General features: G+C 41.4%; 2 protein-coding genes and 1 long non-coding RNA gene across 4 annotated transcripts; 2 read left to right on the top strand and 1 right to left on the bottom strand.

The window, feature by feature from the left end:
• Positions 1-3,716: 3,716 nt before the first annotated feature.
• LOC307015055 (uncharacterized protein) lies at positions 3,717-21,927 on the bottom strand. 2 transcript variants are annotated; one of them, XR_013801401.1, is made up of 3 exons: positions 15,067-19,435; positions 4,620-4,803; positions 3,717-4,513 (listed from the first exon to the last, which is right to left on the bottom strand). XR_013801401.1 is itself a non-coding variant. In XM_079643427.1 (3 exons), the coding sequence occupies exons 1-3, from the start codon at positions 21,874-21,876 to the stop codon at positions 3,949-3,951; spliced, it is 783 nt and encodes a 260-aa protein (XP_079499553.1). In that variant the 5' UTR covers positions 21,877-21,927; the 3' UTR covers positions 3,717-3,948. The 2 variants fall into 2 exon arrangements, 1 of the variants encoding a protein (XP_079499553.1); XM_079643427.1 differs by lacking the exon at positions 15,067-19,435 and adding an exon at positions 21,843-21,927.
• LOC307014296 (uncharacterized protein) lies at positions 5,026-6,633 on the top strand (the record flags this gene model as incomplete). Its single annotated transcript, XM_079642168.1, has 3 exons — positions 5,026-5,073; positions 5,205-5,291; positions 5,410-6,633. 3 exons carry the CDS (start codon positions 5,026-5,028, stop codon positions 5,884-5,886), a joined length of 612 nt encoding a protein of 203 aa, XP_079498294.1. The 3' UTR covers positions 5,887-6,633.
• A 2,100-nt stretch (positions 21,928-24,027) lies between the features above and the next one.
• Positions 24,028-26,814, top strand: LOC307014012. Its single transcript, XR_013801130.1, has 3 exons — positions 24,028-24,524; positions 25,240-25,287; positions 25,479-26,814. It is a non-coding gene; the product is annotated as an uncharacterized lncRNA (long non-coding RNA).
• The last annotated feature ends 314 nt before the right edge of the window (positions 26,815-27,128 follow it).

The raw sequence follows: 27,128 nt of genomic DNA, 5'->3' as shown, positions 1-27,128 counted from the left end.
AAAAAAAAGTACCCACTTTGATTTAACTAGGCCAGTAGGTAAGGACTTTCCACTGGAAAATAACTTACTGCAGCGATGTTTATGTTTGAGCTGAATACACGTTTTTTAACCCTAACTGATGCAGTTAGTCACTTCTTTAATGTTTGTTCTTTCTGATGTAAAGTCAAGGTTGTAACTGTTTGCAATGAAGTTGTGCGGCGCTGAACTGTTCTTTTGATTATATTGATATATGATAGTAATTACTTGTCTTTCAAATTTGAAGGAGGGTGAGCAAGCATCTTGTGGAACATTCATCATTAACTCCTCCAAAAAATATAGTTTTTTTAATAATAACACTGAATATGTGAATCATAACAGTGATTGACAGCTAATATCATATTAATTTAGACAAACTTCGACGAGACAGTTAATTAATATACTTATTGCAGCAGTCTGCATAGATTTGGTACCCCTGCTGGTCTAAGAGTGAGACAAACTCATTCAGTTATTGTTCAGTTAAAATTCATTAAAACCCTCTATGGTACGCACTATGATAAAAATGTTTGGAGTGTTTTTTTTGTCATATAATAGACCAAATAAACATAATCTAAAGACATTTCAAATAAATAATTATTTGGGGGTACTTTTTGGGGTGTGTTGCCTTGAGGCAACACTGCACAATAATAGTAAGTTATGAAAAAAGAGAGTTATTGTTTCAAATTTGAACAAAATGTATTTAAAAACACATGGAAAATACTAAATAGCCTCAACAGGTTAAATTGCATGCCAATTAAAATGTGAAAATCTTTATTTTTTATATTTTAACAAGATTACATGTCTGAATGTTGCCTGCAGGCAACATTGTGCCATTGTGAATCAACCTTTAGGAATAAATACGCAAAGAGCCTAGGCATCTTTCATCAAACTTTATTGAGCCATTTGACAAAATAGACTCACTATTGTGGAAATTCATGAAGCAGTTATTGTCAGCAGTGAAGCACAGGTACGTGACACACTTTGATCACTGCACTTTCACCCTTACAGCCAGGGTATTTGCACCGGCCCTTTTTCTCCACCCACACAGGCCAATGTTCAGTGTGGTCATGATGCACATGTGTTGATGGCACTGATGAGGAAGAACCTCTGTGCTTCTTCTCAGCCAGGTCTCTGTCAACATTATGAGATGGTCTCCCCCTCTTTTTCAAAACTTTCCTCTCGTTGCAAAAGGCAACTTGCAACTTCAGCTTTGAATTTAAGCAGGCTGTACACTTCTTTCTTGGAGATGCCACAGCCCTTGCTGTCCCTGGGGTACAAGAGCCACGCATTCACTTGAGTGAAATCCATCATGTGCTACACGATCTTGTGATGCCACTTCCTTGACCTGATCTTTGTTCTGTAGAGAGCAATCAGCGAGTCTAGAAGATCCACTCCTTCCATACTTTTATTGTATGCATGCACGACACTTGGGCAGGTAACCTGCAATGTTTCTTTCTTTTTCTTATCCCATCTTTGCACAGATCGTTGGGTTGGCTTTAAAATCAAATGTATCTTGGTTAAATTGTAGAGATCTATGATGAATGGTATGCTTTTGAACAGTTTATACCTAAACACACAATACCACAATATCATGGTGAATCCATAATGGTACGGTGTTGCCTCAAGGCAACATTTACAATTGACCATAATGGTACGATGTTGTCTCCAGGCAACATTTGCATTTTAACAAGTTTCCATTACCTAATTAGCAAATTAAGTATATTAAACTATTAGAAATTAAGGTTTACTCACCTATTATTGTGAATAAAAATGTTTAAAGACAAGAAATGCGCAGGAAATTACGTTTTTAGACACATTTCTTGGAGAGAAATGGCTGAGCTGATCCTTGTGGGAAAGGCAGCAAACCGGGTCTTCAAATTGGCCGCCAGAGAGTCATGGGACAAATTCAAACACTGCTATTGGTTCCTTATTGTTCTGCCTCTTTTTTTAAAGTATTGCATCATAATTTGAGATGTATTGTGTGAATGCAAAAGGCAAAAAATGGGTATGTTGCCTGGAGGCAACATCATACCATAGAGGCTTAAATTAATTCTGCCACCTTATATACAGTATTTATATTTAAGGCTTTACTGATGTGCCACAATAATGTCACCAAATGTTATTGAGTTAAAATAAATATTGTGGCTTTCCAAGTTAACATTACAGTAATTGATATGACTGCGATTAAATCAGCATATACTTCTGCCAGGGGATGCCACCCGTGAAATTCTCCTGCCACCCTCTTGCCACCCCAGGAATATTTATCTAGATCCGCCCCTTGTCCTTTGTATGATATAATGTGTGTGCGTTCTGTCAAAGAGTCCTCTGTCATGACTCCAAATCATTGATTTGGAGACTGCCTGGGACAGAAACACACACACACACACACAGAAGCAACAGATGGAATCAACAAACTGCCAACTCACTGGCTAGCTCGCTCAGAAGTGAACTCGCCAATAAACAAATAGCTAGGGAAGACCAAGCGATAAAACTCCTCCCCACCTGTGTATAAATGTTGTGATGAATTTGTTGCTCGGCACTCTTGTTCTGACTGGCTGTCGTGGTACGTACAGATGTAGCACTGAATTTCAGACTCCAGCTTACAGCTTCCTGCCTACGACCTGCCTAAGACCAGTATAGAGGAATGTTAAGCCCTCCCACTATTTTCCAAGAGGGCGTTGCCAGATTTTCAATTTCAGGATTTAACCAGGAGATGGCGCTTCATTCACAAATACAGAAAGACAAGTTTCATGGACTTTCAGTTGTGTTTTGAAGAGCATTTGAACACATCAATATTTTAGATCAACTAAAGTATATCTAATCTTGTAATTCAATAATATATAGTCTTTATATATTAAATAATCATAATTATAATGTAAATGTTTACATTACACTTCTTTATTTGTTATGCTCATACTTTTACCTTTACAATCGTTTGCTTTAATATGCAGTATATTTTTTGTATATTTTTGTTTTTGCTTCCTCCTGCTCCCTTTCGGACACATACTGTATGATTTATTATTATTATTAATATGAAGATATTATTAAGATAAGATAAGATAAGATGTTACTTTATTGATTGAACATTTTAGTTTAGAAAGTGCTGTCTCACGGTAATTCAGAAGGCTCACAGGTCACATTCCGACCATTATTTAAAAATAAAAAAAAACAGATCTGATTTTACGACTATTTCTGCGCTCATAAAGAATGATAAGAATAAGAATAATGCGTATTGAACTGGTTTCATTAATTTGTGAGTTTATTTAACACTAGAACCGCCAATCGGGTCAATTTGTGTGATGTGTGCAATGTAACTTTTTTTCAATAAAATATTAAAGTCTCCCAGTCCGTGACTTTTCCTGAAAGTGTGTTATGTAGCACCCTATGTTGTTAAAAATTGCATTCTAATAGCGGGATTTGACGGGTTTAGGTAGGCCTATACAAAAACCTCTGGCGGTTCTAGTGTTAAGGTAATTAGGTACAGTAGAAGCCCTTTTTTATCAGTAAAAGTTGAATATATAAATATTATTATGAATATGGATAAATACTAGGCTATTTATTATTATAAACGTTAGTTCTTAACATCTATTACTGTGTATATCACCATTCTTTAATTAAATGTTTGATAAGTGCATGCAGATAAGTACAGTAAAACAGATACATTATTTTGTATTTTTATTGAACAATGACAATTTCACTTTCCACCATGTCCACCTTTATTTTGCACAACCAATGGCAGAACTTTATTGAGGCCTGTAATCAGTCGACTACAAGTATCTTGAGTCAGTCTTGTCTTCCAAAAATCCTCTATCGCTTGCATCAGCTCCTGCTTCGAGCCTGGTTTAGCTTCCTTCCAAATGTAGTCTTTCATCAAGTGCCAGACCAACTCGATGGGATTCAAATCCGGAGATTCGGGTGGAGTTTTAACCCAGTTTATTCCCTCCGCCGCAATTCCAGCTGCAGCCGCGCTGTGTTTCGGGTCATTGTCTTGGAAGAAGCGGTGATCTGACCCAAAATGTTCCCTGATGTATGGACCTGCAGCTTCCTGGATGATACTGTTTCAAAGTAGATTCTGTCCATGATTCCTTCAAAGATAACCAAAGGGCCTGGACCGTGGCGCGAAATCAATCCCCAGACATGCAACTTTATTGGATGTTTCGGTTGAGGCTTTGCAACAGAATGGTCCTTTTTGTTGAAACTGAACCTTGCAAAGTGTTCCAGAGCTATTGTGGATTCATCCGTAAAAAGCACATCATGCCACGTTTCCCCAGACTCGATCCACTGGAGGGCTTGTCTCAGCCTTGCTTCTTTGTTGTGATCTCTGATCATTGGAGTGAAACGGGTCCTGCCATATTTCCAGCCAAGTTTTCTCCTGGCCTTGCGTATGCTGCTCAGTCCTAGCGAAACCCCAAAGTCCGCCTGAATTTTCCGCTTTACACCATGAGCCGTGAGCTCGTCGTCAGCCTTTGTCGCATTCTCGATCGCAGTCACGATATTGCTGTAAAAGAAAAAGACAAAAGCCATCAGGGAAATGCAGAACTGTCACATACAGTATCAGCTGTTTACGATACGTGCTATACTATTAAATAAGGTAGGCTACTTACTGTTGGAGTTTTCTTGGACCTGAGCGGCGGGGTGGTTTCTGCTGAAAGTGGTTTCGCAGAGTGCTTTGTGAAACTTCTATGCCAAGGCTTGCAAAAAGTTCTTGGATTTCTCTTGTTGATTTTCCATTTGCCCGCATGACACGAACCTCCTGGGACCTCTCTCGGTTGATGCGCGTCATCCTTGCTGTAATAGTAATATGTAATAAGCCGGTTACGCAAATTAGTAGCCGACAAAAGTAGGTGCGGCTGTATACAGCTATCCTATTGGTGCGTCTATAGACGCACCAATAGCAATCCAGGTGCACGAACACCATGTACGATTCACAGATAAATAGAGTGCATAACTTGCTTTTGGCACGTCTTTTTCGTGAATCAAGGAAGAACGCACAACCTCTTTTTTTGAAGAATGCATTCCAGCAATTTTTACCAGAACCGGAGAAAACGTCTTGCACAGGTGAGCTGACAGATTGTAAGTAGGCCTAACCTATACTCTGCCCTTTAGACCTGCTGTATGTGTGATTATTTGTTAATTTCACTTGTGCTTATGTCTAATTGTGTTATATTCTTTATTCCTAATTCCTATAGTCCGCCCCGCAGGTGACTGCAAAAAAAGTGAAGCTGTCTCCTGCGCCAAAAAAAACAAGCAAAGTCAGACTTGTTAAAAAGAAAGCGGTACGTACTATTGGCCCTCATTGTCAATCATTAATACTGACACCATCTCTGCTATCCAACATATTGTTTATTTCCATGTGACCACTGGTATTCATATTTTTTTTCTGTTTCCTATCAGGCCATCACACTTGCTCTGCTCCCGGCGTCTGCTTCGTGCACGGCTAGATTGGGTGACGCAGAAATTTGTGCACTTAAAATCCGGTTGACCGCCACGGAGGCACAAGTTTCCGACCTGACTCAAGAGCGGGATGCCATGAGGATTATGCAGCAGACTGCAGAGTCGGAGCGGGCTGCCATTACGTTGGCACAGAAGACTGCAGAGTCGGAGCGGGCTGCCATGAGGTTGGAACTGCAGCAGCTGAACACGAGCGCCTACCAACCCAGGCGACTGTTTGGGTTCCATGTGGAAGAAGTAGACCCACAGCCTATGCAGCCAGATGTGCCAATTCCGGCCGCTCCCATACGGACAGTGCCAGCGGCCAATCCAGCGGTCACTCCGGGGTCCGCAGCAGCACCACGACCGTCGGCCACACCTGATGCGCCCACACCTGATGCGCCCACACCTGATGCGCCCACACCTGCTGCGCCCACCTGATGCGCCCACCATCACCAGGGCAGTTTCCTCGGATCGCAAGGACATGTTCTTCGAGGACTGCTTCCAAAAGGGACAGCGTCGCCCTGAGAAATCTGCGGGGGATATGTTCATGGCCATGTTGCCATTTGAAACATATGAGAACATGATCAGAATAACTAACTGGAGCGGGAGCAAAGGGAAAATGCCCCTTCCCCTCAATGTAAGGCAGACACTTGAGTCCAGTGTCTCCCGTCGGGTGCCAGGCCTGACCACGGACCAGTGGCATAAAATTATGAACCGGGTAAACCAGAGACTGAGGAGCCCACGGAAAACGGATCCAGAAACAACTCGCCCTGGTTTCCGCCGCAGATAGGCATAGATAGGCCACAGATAGCCTATGTATATGTTTGTATATATTATAAGATTCAGATTTTTTACGATATAATATTTTGTTAAATAAAAACATGGTGATGTTATGTAAATGTATGATCCTATCTGTGACATATCTTAATAATATTACACTCGTAAAAATAAATGGTAGACATATACAATTGTTTCCTCTTTTTATTTCTTCTGTACCGTATGTTGAATTGCCCTAATGTGGGACATTTTTTGCATTTCAGACTTCTGGAATATAGGCTATTGCGATATGAAGCCAATACAATAAATCAAAATCCAGTACCATTCTGAAATCCCCAGTATGTGTCCTAATCAGGGTTGGGTTGTAACGGAATACATAAATCAGAATACTAAAATCAAGTAGGCTAACTGTATTCAGCTCGCGTTACCTTTGAAAAACGAGTAATCTGATTACAGTTACTTTCGTAAACCTGAAGTGAATACATTTTGGATTACTTATTGGAATTATTGGTGGAAAGATTTCCTCACAACATTTAATATTCATTACTAAAGGAACAGCCGAATCATCACAGCGCACAAAACCTAATAATTATAAGCCTGAATTATATAACATTTTATACCTAAAACATAAAAGCCACAATAAATAAATCACAAATGTTCTAGTTATTTTTACCTCCCATATTGCTTTCAACCCACCTGCTTTTATAGTGTTGTTACGTCACTAACTGTAAGCTTGTCACTCAGAGTAACCTACAGTTAATTTAGCTGCTGGAGAAGAAAGATCAGGGGGGGATGGGGGGAGAGAGCTGTGGTTGATGGGCCATTAGTTATGTCTTGCCTTTACTGAAAGGAGGGGAGGCAACTATTTTAAATAACTATAGGCCAATCTCTAAATTGTCAGTTCTGGCTAAAGTGCTCGAACGAGTGAGTGAGCAAGTAAAGGAGTTTTTATGTAAAAATGATATCCTGTCTAAACATCAGTCAGGCTTCAGAAAGTAACATAGCACCATCACTGCGACAATGAAAGTGGTGAATGACATTACTAGTATTTTAGATAATAAGCAGAGTTGTGCAGCTCTGTTTATTGACCTTTCCAAAGCGTTTGACATCGTTTGATCATCGATCTTAAAGCAGAGGCTACTCAGTATTGGCATATCCAGCAATGCAGTGGGGTGGTTTGTGAACTACCTCTCTGAAAGGTCCCAATGTGTTCATTTTGATGGGCTGTCTTCTGAGTTGTTAAACATTTCTAATGGTGTACCACAAGGTTCTGTTTTAGGTCCACTTTTATTCTCCATATATATCAACAGCTTAGGTGAAAATGTGGATGAAGCTACTTTACATTTGTATGCGGATGATACCGTGATGTATTGTGCAGGTAACTCCATTAAGGAGGCGGTTGTTAAATTACAGGCTGTTTTTAACACTGTTCAGACTCAGCTCTCTGAACTAAAGCTTCTTTTAAATGTGGATAAAACCAAGGTAATGCTCTTTTCAAAAGCTAAAAAGACACCAGAGCCTGTTTTAGATATTGTAACTACGCAAGGAATAAAACTTGAAGTGGTTACCTGTTACAAATACCTTGGTATCTGGCTTGATGACTGTCTCTCTTTTAAACTGCATGTCAATAACCTGCTAAAAAAACTGAGGGTTAGGCTAGGTTTCTTTTACAGAAACAAGTCCTGTTTCTCACTTGAGGCCAGGAAAAGGCTAGTCACTGTGACCTTTTTACCTGTGCTGGACTATGGTGATCTGTTTTATATGAATGCACCGGCCAATTACCTGATCAAGTTAGATGCCGCCTATCACAGTGCACTGAGATTTGTGACAAACTGTAAAGCATTAACCCATCACTGTACCCTGTATGCAAGTGCAGGTTTGCTTTCACTAACTGTACGGCGGCTCAATCACTGGTATATTTTTATTTACAAAGCAATGTTAGGGAAACTTCCATCCTACATCTGCTCCCTGATCTCACGGCGTATTGTAAATGGCTACTGCTTGAGATCGAATGCTGTGGTTGTATTAAATGTGCCAACTGCTAGGACTGTCTTAGGGAATACAGCTTTTAGATGCGCAGCTCCGCTAACTTGGAACAGTCTGCAAAAGGAATGGAAGTTGAGCAGTTTGGTTCCATTACATGTTTTTAAAGCAAGGATAGATGTTATCCAGTGCTTGAATTGGAATAAAAAAGGTGCCAGTACTCTAAATCAGCAACAAGTATTTGGCACAAAGTCATAGTAATAATTCACTCAGGAGAGACGTGATGTATGGAATACATGTTTATTATCGGGTCACATTATATAAATGAAACATAATGATGACAGTTTATAACAAGTGAATGAAATGGTGTTTGGCGATTAGGCCCAGGTTTTGTAGGATGTCATTCGGGAAGGGAAGAACCGTTTCCGATGAACCCCCCTGGGTCTAGACACTGGTGGTGGTGATAAGTGGTTAGGTCCGGTTGGAAGGGAGAAGGTTGAGCTTGGCCCTGAGTTGGAAGCAGGAGGCGAAGGGGTGGAGGAGGGTTGCGCGTTGACACCTGGAAGACAGCTGATGGAAAAGGGGAGAGCATATATAGAGGGATTAACAGGTGCGATGATTAGGCTTGTGAATGGAGGGAAGTGATAGGTTAGCTGAGGAGTGGGGAGTGGCGCTCCCTATCCTTTAGTGAAGGGAGCGAGTATTGCCATGACGCGCAATACGAAGTGATAGGTCTTCCTGCCTGAACTTGCGCTGAGCTTCATTTCACTCAGGAGAGACGTGATGTATGGAATACATGTTTATTATCGGGTCACATTATATAAATGAAACATAATGATGACAGTTTATAACAAGTGAATGAAATGGTGTTTGGCGATTAGGCCCAGGTTTTGTAGGATGTCATTCGGGAAGGGAAGAACCGTTTCCGATGAACCCCCAAAAGAAGTGAAGGTATGAAGTACTGAACGTGATGAAATCTTACCTTGTGGGATGCAGTGGAAATCTATGGATGAAAAGAGAGGTTAGTACATGTGGGGATTTAGGCATCCTCCCTGGACGTACAGGGCTTCCTGGACGTACAGGGCATCCTGGACATACAGGGCGTCCTGGACATACAGGGCTTCCCGGACGTACGGGGCATCCCGGACGTACGGGGCATCCCGGACATACGGGGCGTCCCGGACATACGGGGCTTCCCGGACGTACGGGGCATCCCGGACGTACGGGGCATCCTGGACATACAGGGCGTCCTGGACATACAGGGCTTCCCGGACGTACGGGGCATCCCGGACGAACGGGGCATCCTGGACGTACAGGGCATCCCGGACGTACGGGGCAACCTGACTTCGCAGGGACACATTTTATACAGACCCGAAGGTTACAACCTGGACGTACAGGGTTAGACATGCAAGGATAAACATGAGCCGCGGGGCGAATATACGTGCTGACATGCTAAGAACCACCACCAGTTATATGGATACGTACCAATTTGAAGGTTGGAGAGACCTTTGGATAGCCAGCACGGCACTGGCGTTCGGACGAATGTAGGATGAGAAGCGGTTGTTGTAGGGAAGAGGAACAATTACCTTGATTGCGGCAGGTTTGCTGCACCTATCCTGAACGAGCCCTGAAATGCTCTTAAGACACCACCACCAGTTATATGCATGTTTACCAGAGGTAAACTGGAGAGATCTTGGATAGCCGGCACGAGCCGATGCCCGGCGAAGAGGGAGATGTAGACAATGTAATGCGGCTGTTGGCTTGAGTACAATGATGCATGAATATCATACCCTGCTTAACATAAGCCATGTGAGCATGAACCAAATATATGAGTGCAATATGAGCAGCATGAAATAATATTTGCTTAGGTAAATGCTGAGACATGACCCATGATATAGGCAGGGCTCAACACTAACTTTTAAAAGTGGTTGCCAGGCTGGCAACCAGGCATCCGCTTTTGGTTGCCAACTGAAAATACGGTTGCCCTTTTTGATACCTTATATTTTAAATAATTAAGATGCTATACAGTTATACATCCACTTAATAATGAACATGTGACACGAGAATGTTCAAATGCTTTACAATAGTAATTAACGCATTTATTTGAACCTAAGTGGTAGTAAACTTGTCCACCCTCAATTGCTGGTATACAAAATACCAGTAGTGCTGCTGTTGTCCTGTCTTCATAGATCCCTCACAAATGAATTGAGCAAGTCACCAGTTTCTTGATCATCCGTTGTCTCCCTTTCAAATGTGGGTTTTCTTGACCTTTGTGCTGACCCCCACCATAGACCCATTGGCCCTTCAGCATGAAGTCTTGGATTGGCCAGACTAATACATTTCTAATGTTAAATAAATGAAAACCATTCATAGTTAAACATTTGATATTAATTATTGATGCTGTAAATTACCTTTAATATGTCTAACTATATTTAAAATGTGTTACCTTTTTATAGAAGTGATTATAATTTAATGCAACCATTTTCTATGGTAAAGTTTCGTTTTGCACTTTTATTTTGTAGTAATAAGATCGGGACTCTTATTTTGAAGGAACTTTTACCGGAAGTGAATAGAAAACATTCCTCTTTGTTTTTCGTTCGGGTTTTACCTTACGCTCCATCAGTTGAATCACTTTGAACATTCATTGGAGAAGTTGAGGTGTTGGCTGAACTTTTATCACAGTCAAGCAACTTCTTTTTGCTTCGCCATTTTGTTGTAAAACAAACACGCGGCGCACCGCGCACGCGAGTAAACGTGCTTCGCTTCTGGCTCTGTAATCACGCCAATGCACGTGCAATTTAAGTATCAGGTTCCGACTGGTCACAACAATTAAATATCACTCTTAAAAACGAATATGAACATTTATCTATTTTGGGGTGCACGTTTGCTGTCCTTATTTCTTATGTTAAAAACTGGTTGCCACTGATGGCAACCAAAGTCCAAGAAGTGGTTGACATTTCCAAATGGTTGCCAATGGCAACCGTTACTATCGAGCCTTGGTATAGGACTAGCTTAATTAGCAGTTTAATTACGCCACGGTGAGACGTAGATGCTGATGTGCTGGTTGGGTGATTAGACTGTCTTTTATCATCTTACATGAACATCTCTTTCTCCCTGAAAGAAACCCCCAAAAACCACGGATGGGCAGCATCCGTGGCTGTGTGAAGCTTGAAACTGGGGTACTTACTGAGCATTGTGACGGGTAGTAGGCTAGTTACCCGAACTGCATAACGCATGCTGTAACGCGTTACACCCGACACTGCCTGGAACTCACCTTAACCCTAAACTAAAGCAATGATATTCTCTCTTTTTTCCTCTCTCCTTTTTCTTCTTCTCTTTCTCTTTCTTCTTCTTCGTTCTTCTCTTCTTTTGCTTTTCTCTTTCTTCTTCTTTTCTCCTTCTTTCCTTTCTCTCTTTTCTTTCTTCTCTTTTCTTACCTGTTTTAGCGGTGAGGCGCAGGGAAAGGAGGCGAGCCTGCTGTGCGCTGAACCTGCTAGTAGTGATGTTACGTATTGCGCCGAGGCTTCGGAGCGTGTGTCGAGTAATCCCCAATCTTTTTGTGAAGCATGTATCGAGGCTTGTATCATTTTGGGCCAGTGACGTCATCGATGACAAGCGAACCTCGCTGCCTGTCGATACCACGTGACTGCTTCGGGAAGCGATTCATTTGAACCGTTGAGCCACAACGCTCATAATACCCATGGATGTATAACAAAACCATATTACCCCTCCTGTACCCGGGTCCGCTGGTGACACGATGGAATTAAAAGAGCTCAGACCCTCACTTATATAGAGGTCGGAAAATGTCATAAGTATAAATAGATACAGCATAAATAAATGTAGGAATAAAACATGAATAAGTAAATGAATAAATGCAGATAAGATATATCCATTGTTTTTTGTTTTGTTTGTTTTTTTGGGTAGATTCAGCGTGTGGGCTGTGGCTCGCTGGAAAGCAGCCGACCCACGACCGCAGGGTTTGCTTATAGAAGCTACAGCTAAATGAGATAATGCAGTTAATAAATGTATTCCTGATATGGTTTAGCCTTCTCAGGCTACAACGTGGTTAAGTTTATGAATAATATTAAGGAATACGAATCCCTCTTTGCAATGTTTACCAGCCTCCTATCGGCTTTTCAATCACAATCGTTCAACTGGAATGAAAACGATATTGTTAACATGAAAATAGGATTTTATGTCCGTTGTTTAGAGTTATTCTAAGGCTTTACTCATTGGAAACTCGGTATGAGATAGAGCGCAACTGTTGAGATTTCCAATTTGCCTGTTTTACACGCTTTGACCAACAGGGGTTTATGTTCAAATGAAGCCCATGATGAAGCCTCATGACATGAACCCTTTGCGAACCAATTGCTGGAAAGCTTCAAAGCTTCATAAGGCTTCATCTCGCCATCACTACCTGCTTGCCACCTAAGACGCACTTAGAGACCAGTACTGCTACTGAGCCGGGAGGAGGAGTAGCTTCGATGAGATGTAGCTTGAGCCCTGCCTGCCTGCAAGAGGGGTTGTGGTTGAAGCCGGAAGTGGGTGAAGCTTCGCAAGCGATGAGGGCCCGTTCCGCGTGAAGGCCGGAAGCGCCGCATTTGAGCGGCCCTGATGCCAGTGATGCCCTCTCGAGAGACTGAAGGCGTGTGTCAATTGTTTGCCTGAAGTAGCTCATTTCCATTAAGCCGGAGGAACTTCCGTGGAGCTCAGTATCCTTGTCTTTTTCTTCCGCATCCGGGTTTGCGGGGTGGCCGGCTAGAACCGCTAGCCAACTGGGGAACGCCCCCTGTAGCTTAATCCGCAAGACTGCGGAGTTGATGGATCAATACCCGGAGCTGGGACGAAGCCCTGCTGCTGCTTGCGCGTTGACACCTGGAAGACAGCTGATGGAAAAGGGGAGAGCATATATAGAGGGATTAACAGGTGCGATGATTAGGCTTGTGAATGGAGGGAAGTGATAGGTTAGCTGAGGAGTGGGGAGTGGCGCTCCCTATCCTTTAGTGAAGGGAGCGAGTATTGCCATGACGCGCAATACGAAGTGATAGGTCTTCCTGCCTGAACTTGCGCTGAGCTTCATTAATAATAATAATAATACATGGGACTTTTATAGCGCTTTTCATGAAACTCAAAGACGCTTTCACAGAGAATTTAAGAAAACACAACAAAAAAAGACAAAGAAATACAAAAAGAGATAAACAAAACAGAAAAAAATACGGGGGGAGTGGGGTGGTCAGTGGTTGAATGCAGTGTTGAACAGGTGGGTTTTGAGTGATGTTTTGAATGCTGTGAGGGAGGAAGAATCTCTGATGGATTGGGGTAGTGAGTTCCAGAGGGTGGGTGCAGCAACGGAGAAGGCTCTGTCGCCCCAAGACTTGAGGTTGGTCCGGGTGGGGAGGGACAGGAGGTTGGCAGTGGCAGAGCGGAGGGAGCGAGTGGGAGTGTGTCTGTGGAGGAGGTCAGTCAGGTAGGATGGGGCCAGGTTATGGAGGGCTTTGTACGTCATCAGGAGGATCTTGTACTGAATTCTCTGGGGGATGGGGAGCCAGTGGAGCTTGATGAGGGCGGGTGTAATGTGTTCACGGATTCGGGTGTGGGTGAGTAGACGGGCGGCGGAGTTCTGGATATATTGAAGTTTGTTGAGGATTTTTGCAGGTGAACCATAGAGGAGGCTATTGCAATAGTCCAGACGGGAGGTGATGAAGGCGTGGATGAGGGTTTCGGCAGCAGTGGGAGAGAGGGATGGACGTAGACGGGCGATGTTTTTGAGGTAGTATATCCTATAATGCTGGTGGGTTTGTCTCTTTACTGTATATTTTAGAAAGGCTCACTGTACTTAAACAAAATGACTCAGGGTGCATCTGAGATTAGAGGGGGTGCAGTGGTAAAGTGCTATTTTTATAAGTGGGGAGTGGACCTGACACCCTCTAGTCAAGGGGGGTCGGGGGGCATGCTCCCCTGGGAACATTTTTTTTTTAAATATTGAAGTTAGATGCATCAATCTGGTGCACTTTGAGAGCAAAATGAAGAGATATATGGATACCTCTCAACATCCATAATGAAACAACTGTAAACAGATTTACTTTTTCTTTATGGATATAAAAGAAAGTAAAGCTTGACTCCTACTGGCTGGTTAAATGACTCCTCGTCCCTGAGGCCACTACCAGTTTTGTGTGCCATTTTGCTGGATTTATTTGTCAATAGCGTTGCTGCACAAAATGATAGCCCTCTAGTTTAAATCTACTACCCAAAAAGAAACATATGGAGATGGGTTACTATTTAAAAAAAATTGCAAATCTATTTGGGAACAGTGGGGCCGGGCCTCAAATCTTATAGGGGGGTCCGGGGGCATGCTCCCCCGGTGAGATTTCTTTTTAAATGTTGGACTTAAATGCATCAATCTGGTGCATTTTGAGGGGGAAATAAAGAGACTACACCCATATGAAACAAAAATGTATACATTTAAATAATCATAAAATCATAAGTACATGGTCATAACCAATAACATACAATATCCAATATGAAAAAACATTGAAACTTGTTTATTTATTTATTTTTGGTTCATTTATAGTTGTGAGTGTGTCTGGGCTCCTGAATCGGCCTCTCCTGTCTCCCTCCTCTCCCCCATGCTCCTCTTTGAGGCAACAGCAAAGACTAGTTTTAGGTCTCAACAAGTTTATCTTACCTTTTTTCACCTAGTTAACATTTTGTTTGTATTATTCATGCATATTTTACTAATCACTACCCCCTCAAATGGAAATATGTGTTTACATAAATGGTGACCGAACCGTTTAAGACCCACTGAGATAACTTAAACTAAGTTAACTATCTAAAGACTCAGAGAGTAATTTACCTCACCAGAGCTGTAGTTATCAGCCTCTCAGTCTGACAGCAAAGGACTTTCCCTCCACCTTGTTGTTGAAACAGCTCCTTATATCCGTTAGCGCAGCTAGCTAGCACCAGATGCTAACAACAATACACGTAACCGGTGCGCGCGCTTTCTCGCTCGCTCGCGCCACACATACACCAACACACACCCTCCCGAGCTTGAATGACACACAGAGACCAATGGAGGGCATTAGTATGATCTGTATGAAAGTGGCAATGTCGGCAGGCCACGTCATGTAGACAGCCAGTCACCCTCTGTGAGGCAGAGTCAGACCCACATTTGCGCTGCGTTGCGTTTACAATATATACGTATATTGCCGGCGGCTGAGTACCCATGTGGTACCGGCACTGGTACCGGCACTTCTTACTGAGTACCGGCAAGGTGCCGGTACTCAGTAAAATGCCGGTACCACATGGGTAAAAATCAGAAGTGCCGGTACTGCGTACCGGTGAGTACCGGCCCAATTCAAGCACTGATGTTATCCAATCGGAAACTGTTGGTATCTGTAAATGCTACTAGCTATACAAACTGTAGTCAATGTAAATATGCCATATGATGTCCTCTTTGTTTTTCTGTCATGTTTGTATTCATGTTGGAACCTACTTGCAGCAGGTCACCATTGAAAAAGAGGTCAATGATCTCAATGGGTTTTCACCTGAATAAATAAAGGTTTTGAATTGAATTGAATTGTGTAAATACACAGCTGAGAGCTGCCGTTTCATTCAGACTGTTTAAAAAATTGTAACAACGGACTATTTTTCTTAGTGGATGCATGTCAATTTAAATCAACACATACAACTATTTTTTAAATCAATAAAAACATTTTCTAAATCCATAAAAGCATTTCAATTAATATTGGGAGTCATGTCGTTACTTTGTTGAGAATGTGGCAATGTAATAAGCGGGATCATTTGCAGCGACTTGTTCCTTATGGGGAAAATAACACCCTTCATGCTCAAGATCCCTCCGCTGCGCGTTGGGATCCTGATCTGCCGACGAGGCTCCATTAAAATATAAATATTTTTAGTAAATTACTGAGTTTAGGCACGTTAATAACGTTTTTATGAAGTTGAATACAGTATATTCATATGTGTCAGTGATTTCATGTAAATTCGGCGAACATAAACATAAATGATCGTGGTGAAGATGATGATTAAATTAGAATTAAAAATCGAGAGCCGGGCTGCATTTCCTCCCGTTCGTTTTTTTCGACTAAACAACATTATTTTGTTAAATAACAACATGGTGATGTTTTGTAAAAGATTACATGTCTCTTATTTAGCACAGAGTATGATATCCGTGACATATGGATCTTAACAAAGTTCCGCTGTACATCCAGCGTAATGTATCTGACTTTATTTCACATGAGCTCCAGTGTGGAACCCCACTGCACCCCCTGTTGGATCAATGATCCATTGCAGCTGGCTTCATTATAATTACATTTATCTATCACGGGGGCGGTCTCAAGTCAAGCTGGAGGTTTTCCCTTGAGCGAGGGCAGATCACGTACCAATCACGGCCCTCGCGTTTCAAACTGTCTGAAATGAATCGCTACATCTGTAGTCCAATATGTAGAGTTTAAAATGAAATAAAAATTAAAGCAGCTAATTTAATTTTGTTAAAGCAATATAATGAGTGAAGAAATACATGGTAGAGCTTTACACATCCTAATAATGTTTTGATTCAAGAAGATAATGATATGCGCAAGTTTCTGAAATAGATCTATTAGATATTTTAATATAGATTGGGTGTCAATAAACAGCAGTAGTAGTACTATAAGGAAGTTACATTTTTGGCTAACAAATTTCAGGAAATGTGGGAAGCAGCCGTCCCGATGACAAGTTAGAGATATCTGATCATTAAAGTTGTAATCATGAAGTAATAAATGATGGCGCTCCATATATGACTGATTTTTCTTGACGAAAGATCCTGGCCTATGCTGAAATTGGAAAATGTGTTAGTTATTTGCATGTCATAAACAAATTGATAAAATGGAATATTGTTATTGATTAATTCGGAATATTAATTAAAAAGACCGTTATCTGCAGATTTACTTAAGAATGCCTGGCATGAACATTTGTCAGGCTTTGTGTTTCCTAGGGGCAGTATATTAATGAAGTTTATTGATCATTTGTTTATTTAAACATCTGAAGACAATGGTGCTGCGAACACAGGAAAAACTTTATTGCATTGTTTGACATCAACACAATGATGTCACTAGTAAAAACTCCAGCTAGTAGAATATCAAAGTCTCTGCAGAGAACGACACATGGCCAAAAAAACTGAGACCAAATTACCTTTGACCCTGACTGACAGTGTGACCTGATAAAAGCACTGTCCATGACTGACTCTGGGGTGCACCTGACCAAGACTTTACAACCTGACAGAGTGAGTGTGAATGTATGTCTGCATGTGATCAGTGCAACTGCATGGTTTTAAAACAATAACTAACCAAGCATGTCTTTGGGCTAACACATTATTCTGGAGCTCCAAGGGAAATGAGAGGTTTCCTAAAAATTCCACAAAAGGGGGAAACCGCACATGTGACCCGTTTCTAATATACTTGATTCTATTGTACTCCCACAGGCAGTGGCGGTTGACAGAATGTGAAGCTCAAACTAAAATCTAAAGATTCTGTTTCTTTTAGGACTGCCAGATGGAAATAAACACTTATTTTCACTGGAGGGTTTACTGTGAAAAATAATGGATGTACTTTTGTGAATCATGTTTGGTATTTTCTTATAACCACTGGTTACCTGAAGGTTTTATTCCCATACAGGAATTTGATACACATGTGTACATGTTTAAAAAGGGGGAGTGTGGGATTTTTTCATTTAGGGACTGGAAGAAACCTACCGCCCCAACTCGGAGGTTCAATCTGACAATTGATTGTCAGTTTTAGATTGAACCTGCTCCATATCTGGGGATAAGATACTGTTTGATGAATGTTGACATGTTTCTAATATTGATTGAGTTATAACAGGTAACACAGATGCAGAATCAGTGGCCAGTGGGCAACTGTGAGAGATGTAATTCCAGAAGGGAATACCGAAGAAGTTGACCTGTGATAATGAAACCATTTTGTAATATTTCAACAGGTATTAGAATAACTGAGGTTTGAAATGTAGAAAGAACATATTACAGTTAAGCTAAAACATAGTAATGTATTGAGACAGAATTTAATTTAGACAACATCTTCTAACTAGCCTGGTAAAAAAGTAAAAGCCATATACTTTATTGTTTAGGTCATTATGGGGATATACATTTAATTTAAATTCATAATAGAAAGACATTTGTTGACAGTATGTTGGATTTCTGTATTCATTTTTATAATATTTGAGCACTGGTGGGTCAAACACCTGAGGGCCCAGGAGCCCTGAGCGTGGGCTTGAGGGGTGGGTATCAGATTTCTCCACACAGGTTGCTGACGCCAAAGGGGGAACTCGAGGAGCAGGAGGCCGACACAGCGGATTTGGTCTGGCTGCAGGTCGTCAGGTCTAGGTGGCTCAACCCCAGGTTCTCCGGCCTCTACAGAGTGACCCAGAGGACATCTCATGCCGTCCGCCGAGGAGAAAAGGGGGACATCTGGTATTACTGGAGCCAGTGTGCGGCGGGGAAATCACCTGGAAGGACCCAGACACATCAGGACGGACCTGGCTATCGTCAACGAGGACATCCCTACAGCAGACGACTCGGAAGCTGTCATCAGAGGACTGGAGGAGAAGGACAACGAGGACATCCCTACAACAGACGGCCCGGAAGTGGCTGTCAGCAGGCTGGGGGATTTGTCGAGGCAGCAGAGGAGTCTACTTCTCTGTGATCCGATTAATCACTTCCACCATGGAAGGGAAAACCACATCTCCCCCTCCCTATCAGCTACCCTTGTTGGCGTATTCCTTTGAGGGGGGAGGGGGGGCCCTGATGGTTCAACACACAAGGACGCAGTTTTTTAACATATTTTGGTCTTTCTTCACTGACATTGAAAGTTGTGTTCTGTTCCCAAGGGTAAAGTGCTCTAATCCCAGCTGGATTAGAGCTTCTCGCGCGGTGCTCGCTACAAAAGTAGAGCAATGTTCTACTTTTGCCGCCTCGACGGAGGCGTCAGCCAATCGAATAATATGCCAGTACAAGCTCTTGCCAATCAAACCGCATGCTTGTGTGTCTGGGGCGGGAGATTCATGTAATTGGTTGTTGGTCGAGTTTCAGCCCCCCCCGCCGGCAAGCGACAACGCACGCCGCCGTGTGTAGGAGCCGTTAGAGAGATCCGAAGCATAGTGCTGAGATGCATGTTGCACAATGTTATTTTTGAATAAAATGTGATTTTTTTCAACAACTCATTTGTATTTCTTCATTTACTGTATTCCTGTATAAGCAAGCAATCTTTCTCTGCAGAAACCTCTACGTACAGAGCATAGCCCATAACAGATGAACGTGCTTTAGATGATGCTCAGCAGTGTGTCGTTGGGTGGTCAAACAATTATGAATGAAGTGTGTTATATTTGGTGCAAAAGTTTGCATTTGCTAAGTGTTTATGTAGTTTTGGGTGCAGTTCTTCATTTAGCAGGGGAAATGAGGTGTTTTGTGAATTGTGTTTAGTGTTCTGAGAAACTGAGCAATTAAAAGTGTGTTAGCAATCAAGAAAAACTGTAAAGGTCTCTTATTATACTATTGTTAGGCATATATTATAGGTCTCAGATATATAAAAGAACATGTCTATGAAGTGTTTTGCTCAAAATACCAAACAGATCATGGATTCTAGCCTGTTACTGAAGTGCTGATTCTGGGTGAGTAGCTTCAAACATTCACACTTCAACATAAGGTAGACCCTCCAGAAAAACGCATAATCAGCAAAATGGCGTAGATTTGTAAAAGGCCGCATATTTATCAAAAGGCTGCATAATCCCCGCATTTTTCCACACAAAGTTGAGAAGGAAAAAAAGTTAACTCGTCTTGACGTGAAGTAGTGATGATGATGACGCGACGTCATCAGCTCGCGCATCACAGAAGGTAAACACCACCGTAGAGTGAACGTGTGGAACTCACACGAGAGAGAAAACACCAAGATGAAAAAATCTGATCCATCTCATTTACCGACGAACATTTCTGCTAAAGACCGGGCAAAGCAGTACCCCGATGTCTTTCACGAAAGTGGGGGGAAACTATTCTGCACCCCGTGCAACTGTGTGTTGGAGCATAAGGCTTAGAGAACATCGACGGTGACGACCCACTTTGATTCATTCAAACATTCGAAAATGCTTTCTGCTGCTGCGGACAAGAAAGCCAAACAACTCACGTTCACCGAGGCATCAACCTCCAAAACCCTTTCGAGGGCTACAAGAAACGAAGTGAGTAGCCTACAAGATTGAAGCTGGTCAGATAACGAACGAGTAAATGAAAACAGAATGAGGCGTGTGTGTGTGTGTGTGTGAGAGAGAGAGAGAGAGAGAGAGAGAGAGAGAGAGAGAGAGAGAGAGAGAGAGAGTGTGATTAAAATAGCCCAATTACTTTTACAATAAATAAACATTGAATTTGTTTAATTGAATAGGAAAGGGGTTTAACGTTAGTAGCAGGTTGTGTGTGAGAGAGAATAAATAAGACAGCCCAATATTTAAAAAAAAAATCTATTATTTTTCGCAACTTCCCGCAATTTCACCGCATAAAATCACATAAAAACCCCGCATGTTTAATCGCATAATCAAGGATTTTAGCCCGCATAATCAAGGATTTATCAACTAAAATGATATGATACTGATTGGTTTAATGTATATTCAATTTCAACAATCATCAACTCTTGAATCAATATGATCAGTATTATGCATTGTACAAAGAAAGTTTGCAATATAATTTGTATGTATTGTATAAATTGAACTTTGAAATTTGATTAAAAATGCACTTTTATTAATTTAATTGTGAAAACCCTCAAGAAATATTTGTTAAAATACTATTTAGAGAAGGGAAGGTAAAACAATCTTAACAGGTTAATATAATACTTTACAATACAACGGGGTAGTACTTCAGGAAAGTCGACGGGGGGGCTAGTGGAGTACTTCGTGACCACAGAGTGCGAACGTTGTGATCAGATGTTTTAGCGCAGTTCTCCAGTGAAGGGGGGGGGAGTCTCCCTCCGCAGCCGGTTGGCGTAGTTTTGGCACAATTCCGTTGTACAGACCGACGTTAACAGCAGCCCTGTCTGTGCACACGGAGACCGACTCTGTCGTCCGGTGATCTAACCGCCTTCTGGAAAAGCTTCACAAGTACGTCGGCACGCAAATGCGCTTTGTGAATCAAGTGACGGTACGCATTTCAGATTACGCACATAACCTGCGTACCAGTTATGTGCACCCCTGTACTACAGCAAAAGTATTCTCCGTCGGGACTTCCTGCAACAACACCACGCCGTTATCTTGATTCTGATTGGCCAGAGGACTTTATCAAAGATGTTCTATTGAGAAGACGATCACTATGTGACAAAGGTTTTCAAAACCGTTTCTGGTCTTCGGTATTTCCAGACAAGTGGCTGAAATCAATCTTACTAACTGCTGTCTGTGCAATTCTCGGCGCGAGTTGGCGGACTTTAACATCATTTTTCATGGTGGGGCTAAGCCATTTCTTGGTGTGGCGGGCCACATGCGTTAAATTCGTTAAATATTTTAACGCAATTAATTCAACAAAATTATTACCGCCGTTAACGCGATAATTTTGACAGCATTAAAAAAAACATACAACATTTCAAAACATTTCCAACCTGACTTTGGTCCAATTCGGTAGAATGGCCCCATAATGCATCGTCTGGACCTATCAAAGACATTGCAGGAAACAGAGAGAGCGAGAGAGCGAGAGAGAGAGAGAGAGAGAGAGAGAGAGAGAGAGAGAGAGAGAGAGAGAGAGAGAGAGAGAGAGAGAGAGAGAAAAACCCATGTGACTGAATTCCCACAGCCACCACTGAAACACACACACACCTTTTAAGACTGGACGGGGGGTCGGGGGCCTCTCAGTGGCTCTGAAGCACAGAGGATTAATGCCAGTGGCTTTTCATGATCTGCACAGAGGCGTGTGTGTGTGTGTGTGTGTGTGTGTGTGTGTGTGTGTGTGTGTGTGTGTGTGTGTGTGTGTGTGTGTGTGTGTGTGTGTGCGTGCGTGCGTGCGTGCGTGCGTGCGTGTGTCTGTGTGTGTGTGTGTTGGAAGGAATGTTTAACAAAAACACTTGAGCTTTGCTCCTGTATGTCACATGGAAGAATGATAAATTAGCCCACTTTGAGTTGTATTAAAAACAACTGACATTAAAAACATTTTGACCTGTTCAACAATCAGATGATTAGGTGTATTCTAATTGTGAGGAATGAAGCTGAAATTCAATAACTAATTTCCAACCTCAGGCTAAAAAGGCAAAAGTGTAACTTTTAGGATATATCAGTGGGCACAATTCATCAAGGTTTTTCTTTCGTCCAGTTTTTCATATGTTAGGACAATTGTCACAGCTGTGTTTCTTCAGCACGTGGTATCGATAAAACACACGTGAGTAGGTAATCACAACAAAAACTAATTCTGTAATATTTTCTTTAAAACGATTTGTATCTAACAAATGTTACTTTGGTCCCAACTTTTCACAAAGACCAGAACATCTGAAAGATTTGATGTGCATTTAAGAACCAATAGAAGGTATTGCTCTAGTCACAGACCTAGAGCTAGATTAACTCATGTTTAAGAACTTATACTGAAGATTCATTTCAAATTAGGAAAACAAAGGCTATTTAAATGAAGTTTTTGATATAAGATTACACTATTCCTATATTTATAATTCACAGTAGGGGAGCGTGGGGTAAGTTGAGCCATTGTTTAGTTATGCTGTCCTCTAAGCAAGGAAAAATGACACATAGTAAAAATGAAAACACATACCTATAATTCAGGATGTCTCCTATCAATGGCAATGATAATAATTAATATTTGATCAAGGGTAGTGAAAATATTACTTCTTTAAAAAAAGAAAGTATGTAATTTACCCCCAGTGTAGGGGTAAGTCGATCCAGGTCAGGGGGTAAATTGAACCACTGTTCAAACCTGGGCATACCTACAGCAAATCTTAAAGGTAACTATAAACAATAAATAACAAACCAAATACATGCTTAGTTTTTCGAATATTTTAAAAAATGTTTTCGATTGAGTTGATTGATTTTTTTTAACATGTGTAAACTGTGTTCGTTATTCTCCCGTCCAGGAGAGAAGCTTTAAAAGGAGACTAAATGGAGTCTCTGTGAAAGTTCAATTGGGTACTTTAATTAAAAAAGGCGCGGGTTGGTCAGAAGCATGATATTGTTCAGTCAGACAAACAGCTGTGATCCGCTCCTCGTTAGGGAAGAGAAGAGCCCGATCCCTTGTCCGGTGCTGTTATATATCCTCTGCTGGTTCCTCCCCGCCAGCCGGCTCGCCTCGTCTCCAATGTCCGTTGTTGCATTTAAACAGAGGATTGGTTCTTTTCACATTCAATATATGCTTAACACGCCTTTTCTCCTCATATTCTCTTTCATCACTTTTCATATAACACATTCTAAACGCTGTAATCAATACTCTAAAAAATACTTCTCGGCTCGTTTGGTTTCCGGTCATTCCGGATGTTGTCACATGCTACTCTCGTCTGTAAACAATAATGTATTCAAATAAACTGTACCTTCATTTAATATTGAGCATGGTAGTATCTCGACATCTATAGTTGTAGTGTTAAATCAGTAGGCTTCGGTTTGCACCACTCCATATCATTTCGCTACTAAATAGAGAACCGCAGTGACGCGTCGTAAAACCCGGAAGTAAGTTAGCATTTTTAGCACTTCCGGTTCCTTCCTCAAAAAGCAATGCATCTTTTCCATAGGGTTTTGGAAAATAGCTCGAAATAAGGTCTGTGGTTGACACAAATTTAAGAGATAAATCACGTTTTGTTCTACGACATTAAATACATCAGCAGTGACCCCACTGGGGATTTTTGAAGAGTTTACGTGTTTGAAAAACGATGGTTGTTACCGAGTGGTTGAATAGGACTACAGAAATTGTCGAGGCCGTTGTACGTCATTACGCAGAACACGTAAACACTCCCGCTAAGTTTGTTTTCCCCTGTGTTCTGCTTGAAAGCAAGTACCTGCCTATCTTTAGTATCTGTATATCTATATCTGACCATTAGAATCTGTATTTTTGAAATTGTCGTTTTTAACACAGTCATTTTACAAATTATAGAATAATTAATTACCAGTGTTTTCCAATTTTACTAGGCAGTTCGTTTCGTTAGCTAACGTTAGCTAAAGCTAGCGCTACTAGTTAGCTACGCAATGGTTTGTTGCTTTGCTTCGGGTTGCAGCCACAGGTCTTCGCATGAAACGTGCTTGTTCTATCGTTTCCCGGCCAATGTTTTCCAAAGGAGAGTCTGGATTCGTGCCATGAGGTAAGCTGACGTTACATTTTTGTCCATGTCACGGTGAAATGTAAATGATGGGTAGTGACTGTATCGCCGTTTTAGAGATGGCGCTGCTGAAAAGACCGCAACATAAGTAAAGATAATGAATACATCCTATTAAAACCTGTGTGGCTTATATGATAAGTCTAATTAGTACAAGCAGCATAACGTTTCACCATGTAACTAAAGATTGTAGTCAGGGAAATCAGTTTGACATATTGAACTAATAACAAACAACCTCTGGCTGGCAGAGAACTCTCGGCTCCATAGCTTCTCTTGGACGTAAAATCACATGTACATTTTTACATTTATATTCAATTTAATATTCCATCCCTCACATACTTTAGTATATATAATAACTTATATTTTCTTTTTCTTGTTATGCTGCTGCAACACAAACATTTCCCAAATTGGGATCAATACAGTAATATCTAATCTGAATTAATTAAGAAATATAACTATTATAATTAGTGTAGCAGCTGACACCTATTTTCAATATGGATTAATCTACCATTTATTTCTTTAGTTCAATTTTGATCTATAAAAATGTCAAAATGGTGAAAATGTTCTCGAGACTTATCAAAGTGCAAGGTTATATCTTTAGATGTTTTGTTTTAGCCTATGTACTGTATGTCTTAATGCTCTTACAGTATATGTGACGGTGTGACTTCCATGAAACTAATATTTTATATCTTCCCAACAGACGAGCTGACAGGAAACCTAACACTCTAACAACCACAACATTGCAAAGGCGAGTAAATGTAAATTAAAAACAATTCACAATTTTTTTATTTCTTCTTCCTTGCAGTGAGGTAAAGCTGACCTTGCACTTGGTGCCAGTAAGGATGTTCCTCACGCAGGCTGAATGTCTCTCCTTCCTTACTGACACAGAGGCCCTTGATTTGCAATGCTTCACTAATTGTCATTTCCCTGGCTCCGTAGGGACACTTTACCTCCAGCACAGCGGAAGACCCTACCAGACCATCTGGAGATGCCCCCAACATTCCTGATTGGGAGAGCCACAAATCTGACTCATGGACCTGCATCTGGATTGCAGTGGTGAATGCCCTGACGCCCTCACATTCATTCATAGTTCCCCACTGTACAGACAAAACACCATCAAGGGCCTGTTGTTGCCCTAGCACCCTGGCAATAAGGGAAGCAGTCAAACGCTTTGACCTCAGGAAAGCTCCAAAGTTGCTGGCAGTCAACCTTCCTTTCCTGAACAAATGCCAGTTTGGGTTGGTTCGCTGACCAGTGGGAGCCACCTGAATTGCCCTCTGTTGCTCTTCAGACAATGCCATGCTTGCCACAATTGCCTCAGGTCCCTGATGCCCAACAGATCGGATAATTTCAGGAACAGTAAGTGTTTCCAAGCTGTAGTGTTCCTCTTCTGGCTCGGGGGAGAGAAGCCAAGAAATTCCTGAAAACCTGCCCCCGAGTCTGTCCCTCAGCCAGTCACGATCTTCGGAGGTGGGCTCTCTTGTCAGCGGGTTAAATTAGTTATTGGTTTCAACAGTCACATTAAAACAGTTACTAAATCAGCTTACTATCACCTAAAGAACATATCTAGGATTAAAAGACTAATGTCACAGCAGGATTTGGAAAAACATGTCCATGCTTTTATCTTCAGTAGACTGGACTACTGTCTTCACAGGTCTCACTAAAGAATCTATTAGAAAGCTGCAGCTGATTCAGAACACCGCTGCTCGAGTCCTTACCAACACTAAGAAAGTGGATCCTGTCACTCCTGTTTTGAAATCTTTACACTGGCTTCCTGTGTGTCAAAGAATAGATTTCAAAAATACTGCTGCTGTTTATAAAGCACTGAATGGTCTAGGACGAAAATGCATTTCTGACCTCCTGCTAAATGATGAACCATCCAGATCTCTCAGGTCTTCAGGGACTGGTCAGCTTTCTGTCCCCAGAGTCAGAATTAAACATGGTAAAGCAGCGTACAGTTATTATGCTCCAAATATCTGGAACAAACTCCCAGAAACCTGCAGGTCCGCTGAAACTCTTACTACTTTTAAATCCAGGCTGAAGACTTTTCTTTTTGTCGCTGCTTTTAATTGAACTATTCATATCTTAGACTGCACTGTAACTTTTATCCATGTATTTTTTCTTTTAATGTTTATTTTATTAGCTTTTCTTTTTAATTACTGATTTTAAAGGCCATTTTCTTAATGTCTTTCATTTTTTGTAAAGCACTTTGAATTGCCTTGTGTTGAAAAGTGCTATATAAATAAACTTGCCTTGCCTAATAAAGATTTCATGTGACACATACAATTGATTTGTTGATGGGAATGTATCTGAATAAATTAACTCTAGGTTAACGTTACTCTTGCTATCACTACTCACCGACACTATAAACCTTGTCCCTCATGCTAGCCCTGACAACACTGGTGAGCACACCTTCATCTAGGCTGCACTGTTACGTGTCCTGACTTGTAGTGGTTCTCTCCTATCTACACTCTTCTTTTCATCTTTGTAAAACGATATCAGACTGGGGGTTGAAACAGCCATAACTTCTAGTTAAATTAAGTGTGGCTAAAATGAAAAGCTTTGTTAAAATATGCAAGCTTATTGTCA

This window comes from Notothenia rossii (genome assembly GCF_949606895.1).
Source record: "Notothenia rossii genome assembly, chromosome: 8".
Classification (NCBI taxonomy): domain Eukaryota; kingdom Metazoa; phylum Chordata; class Actinopteri; order Perciformes; family Nototheniidae; genus Notothenia; species Notothenia rossii.
This window is presented reverse-complemented; position numbering and strand designations above follow the sequence as displayed.

Coding starts and splice junctions, on each gene's coding strand:
- LOC307015055 (XM_079643427.1), bottom strand. CDS start 21,876: ATGGGGCCATTCTACCGAATTGGACCAAAGTCAG. Junction 4,804..21,842: donor CCGAATTGGACCAAAGTCAG/GTTGGAAATGTT, acceptor TTACTATTACAG/CAAGGATGACGCGCATCAAC. Junction 4,514..4,619: donor GGTCCAAGAAAACTCCAACA/GTAAGTAGCCTA, acceptor TTTCTTTTACAG/CAATATCGTGACTGCGATCG.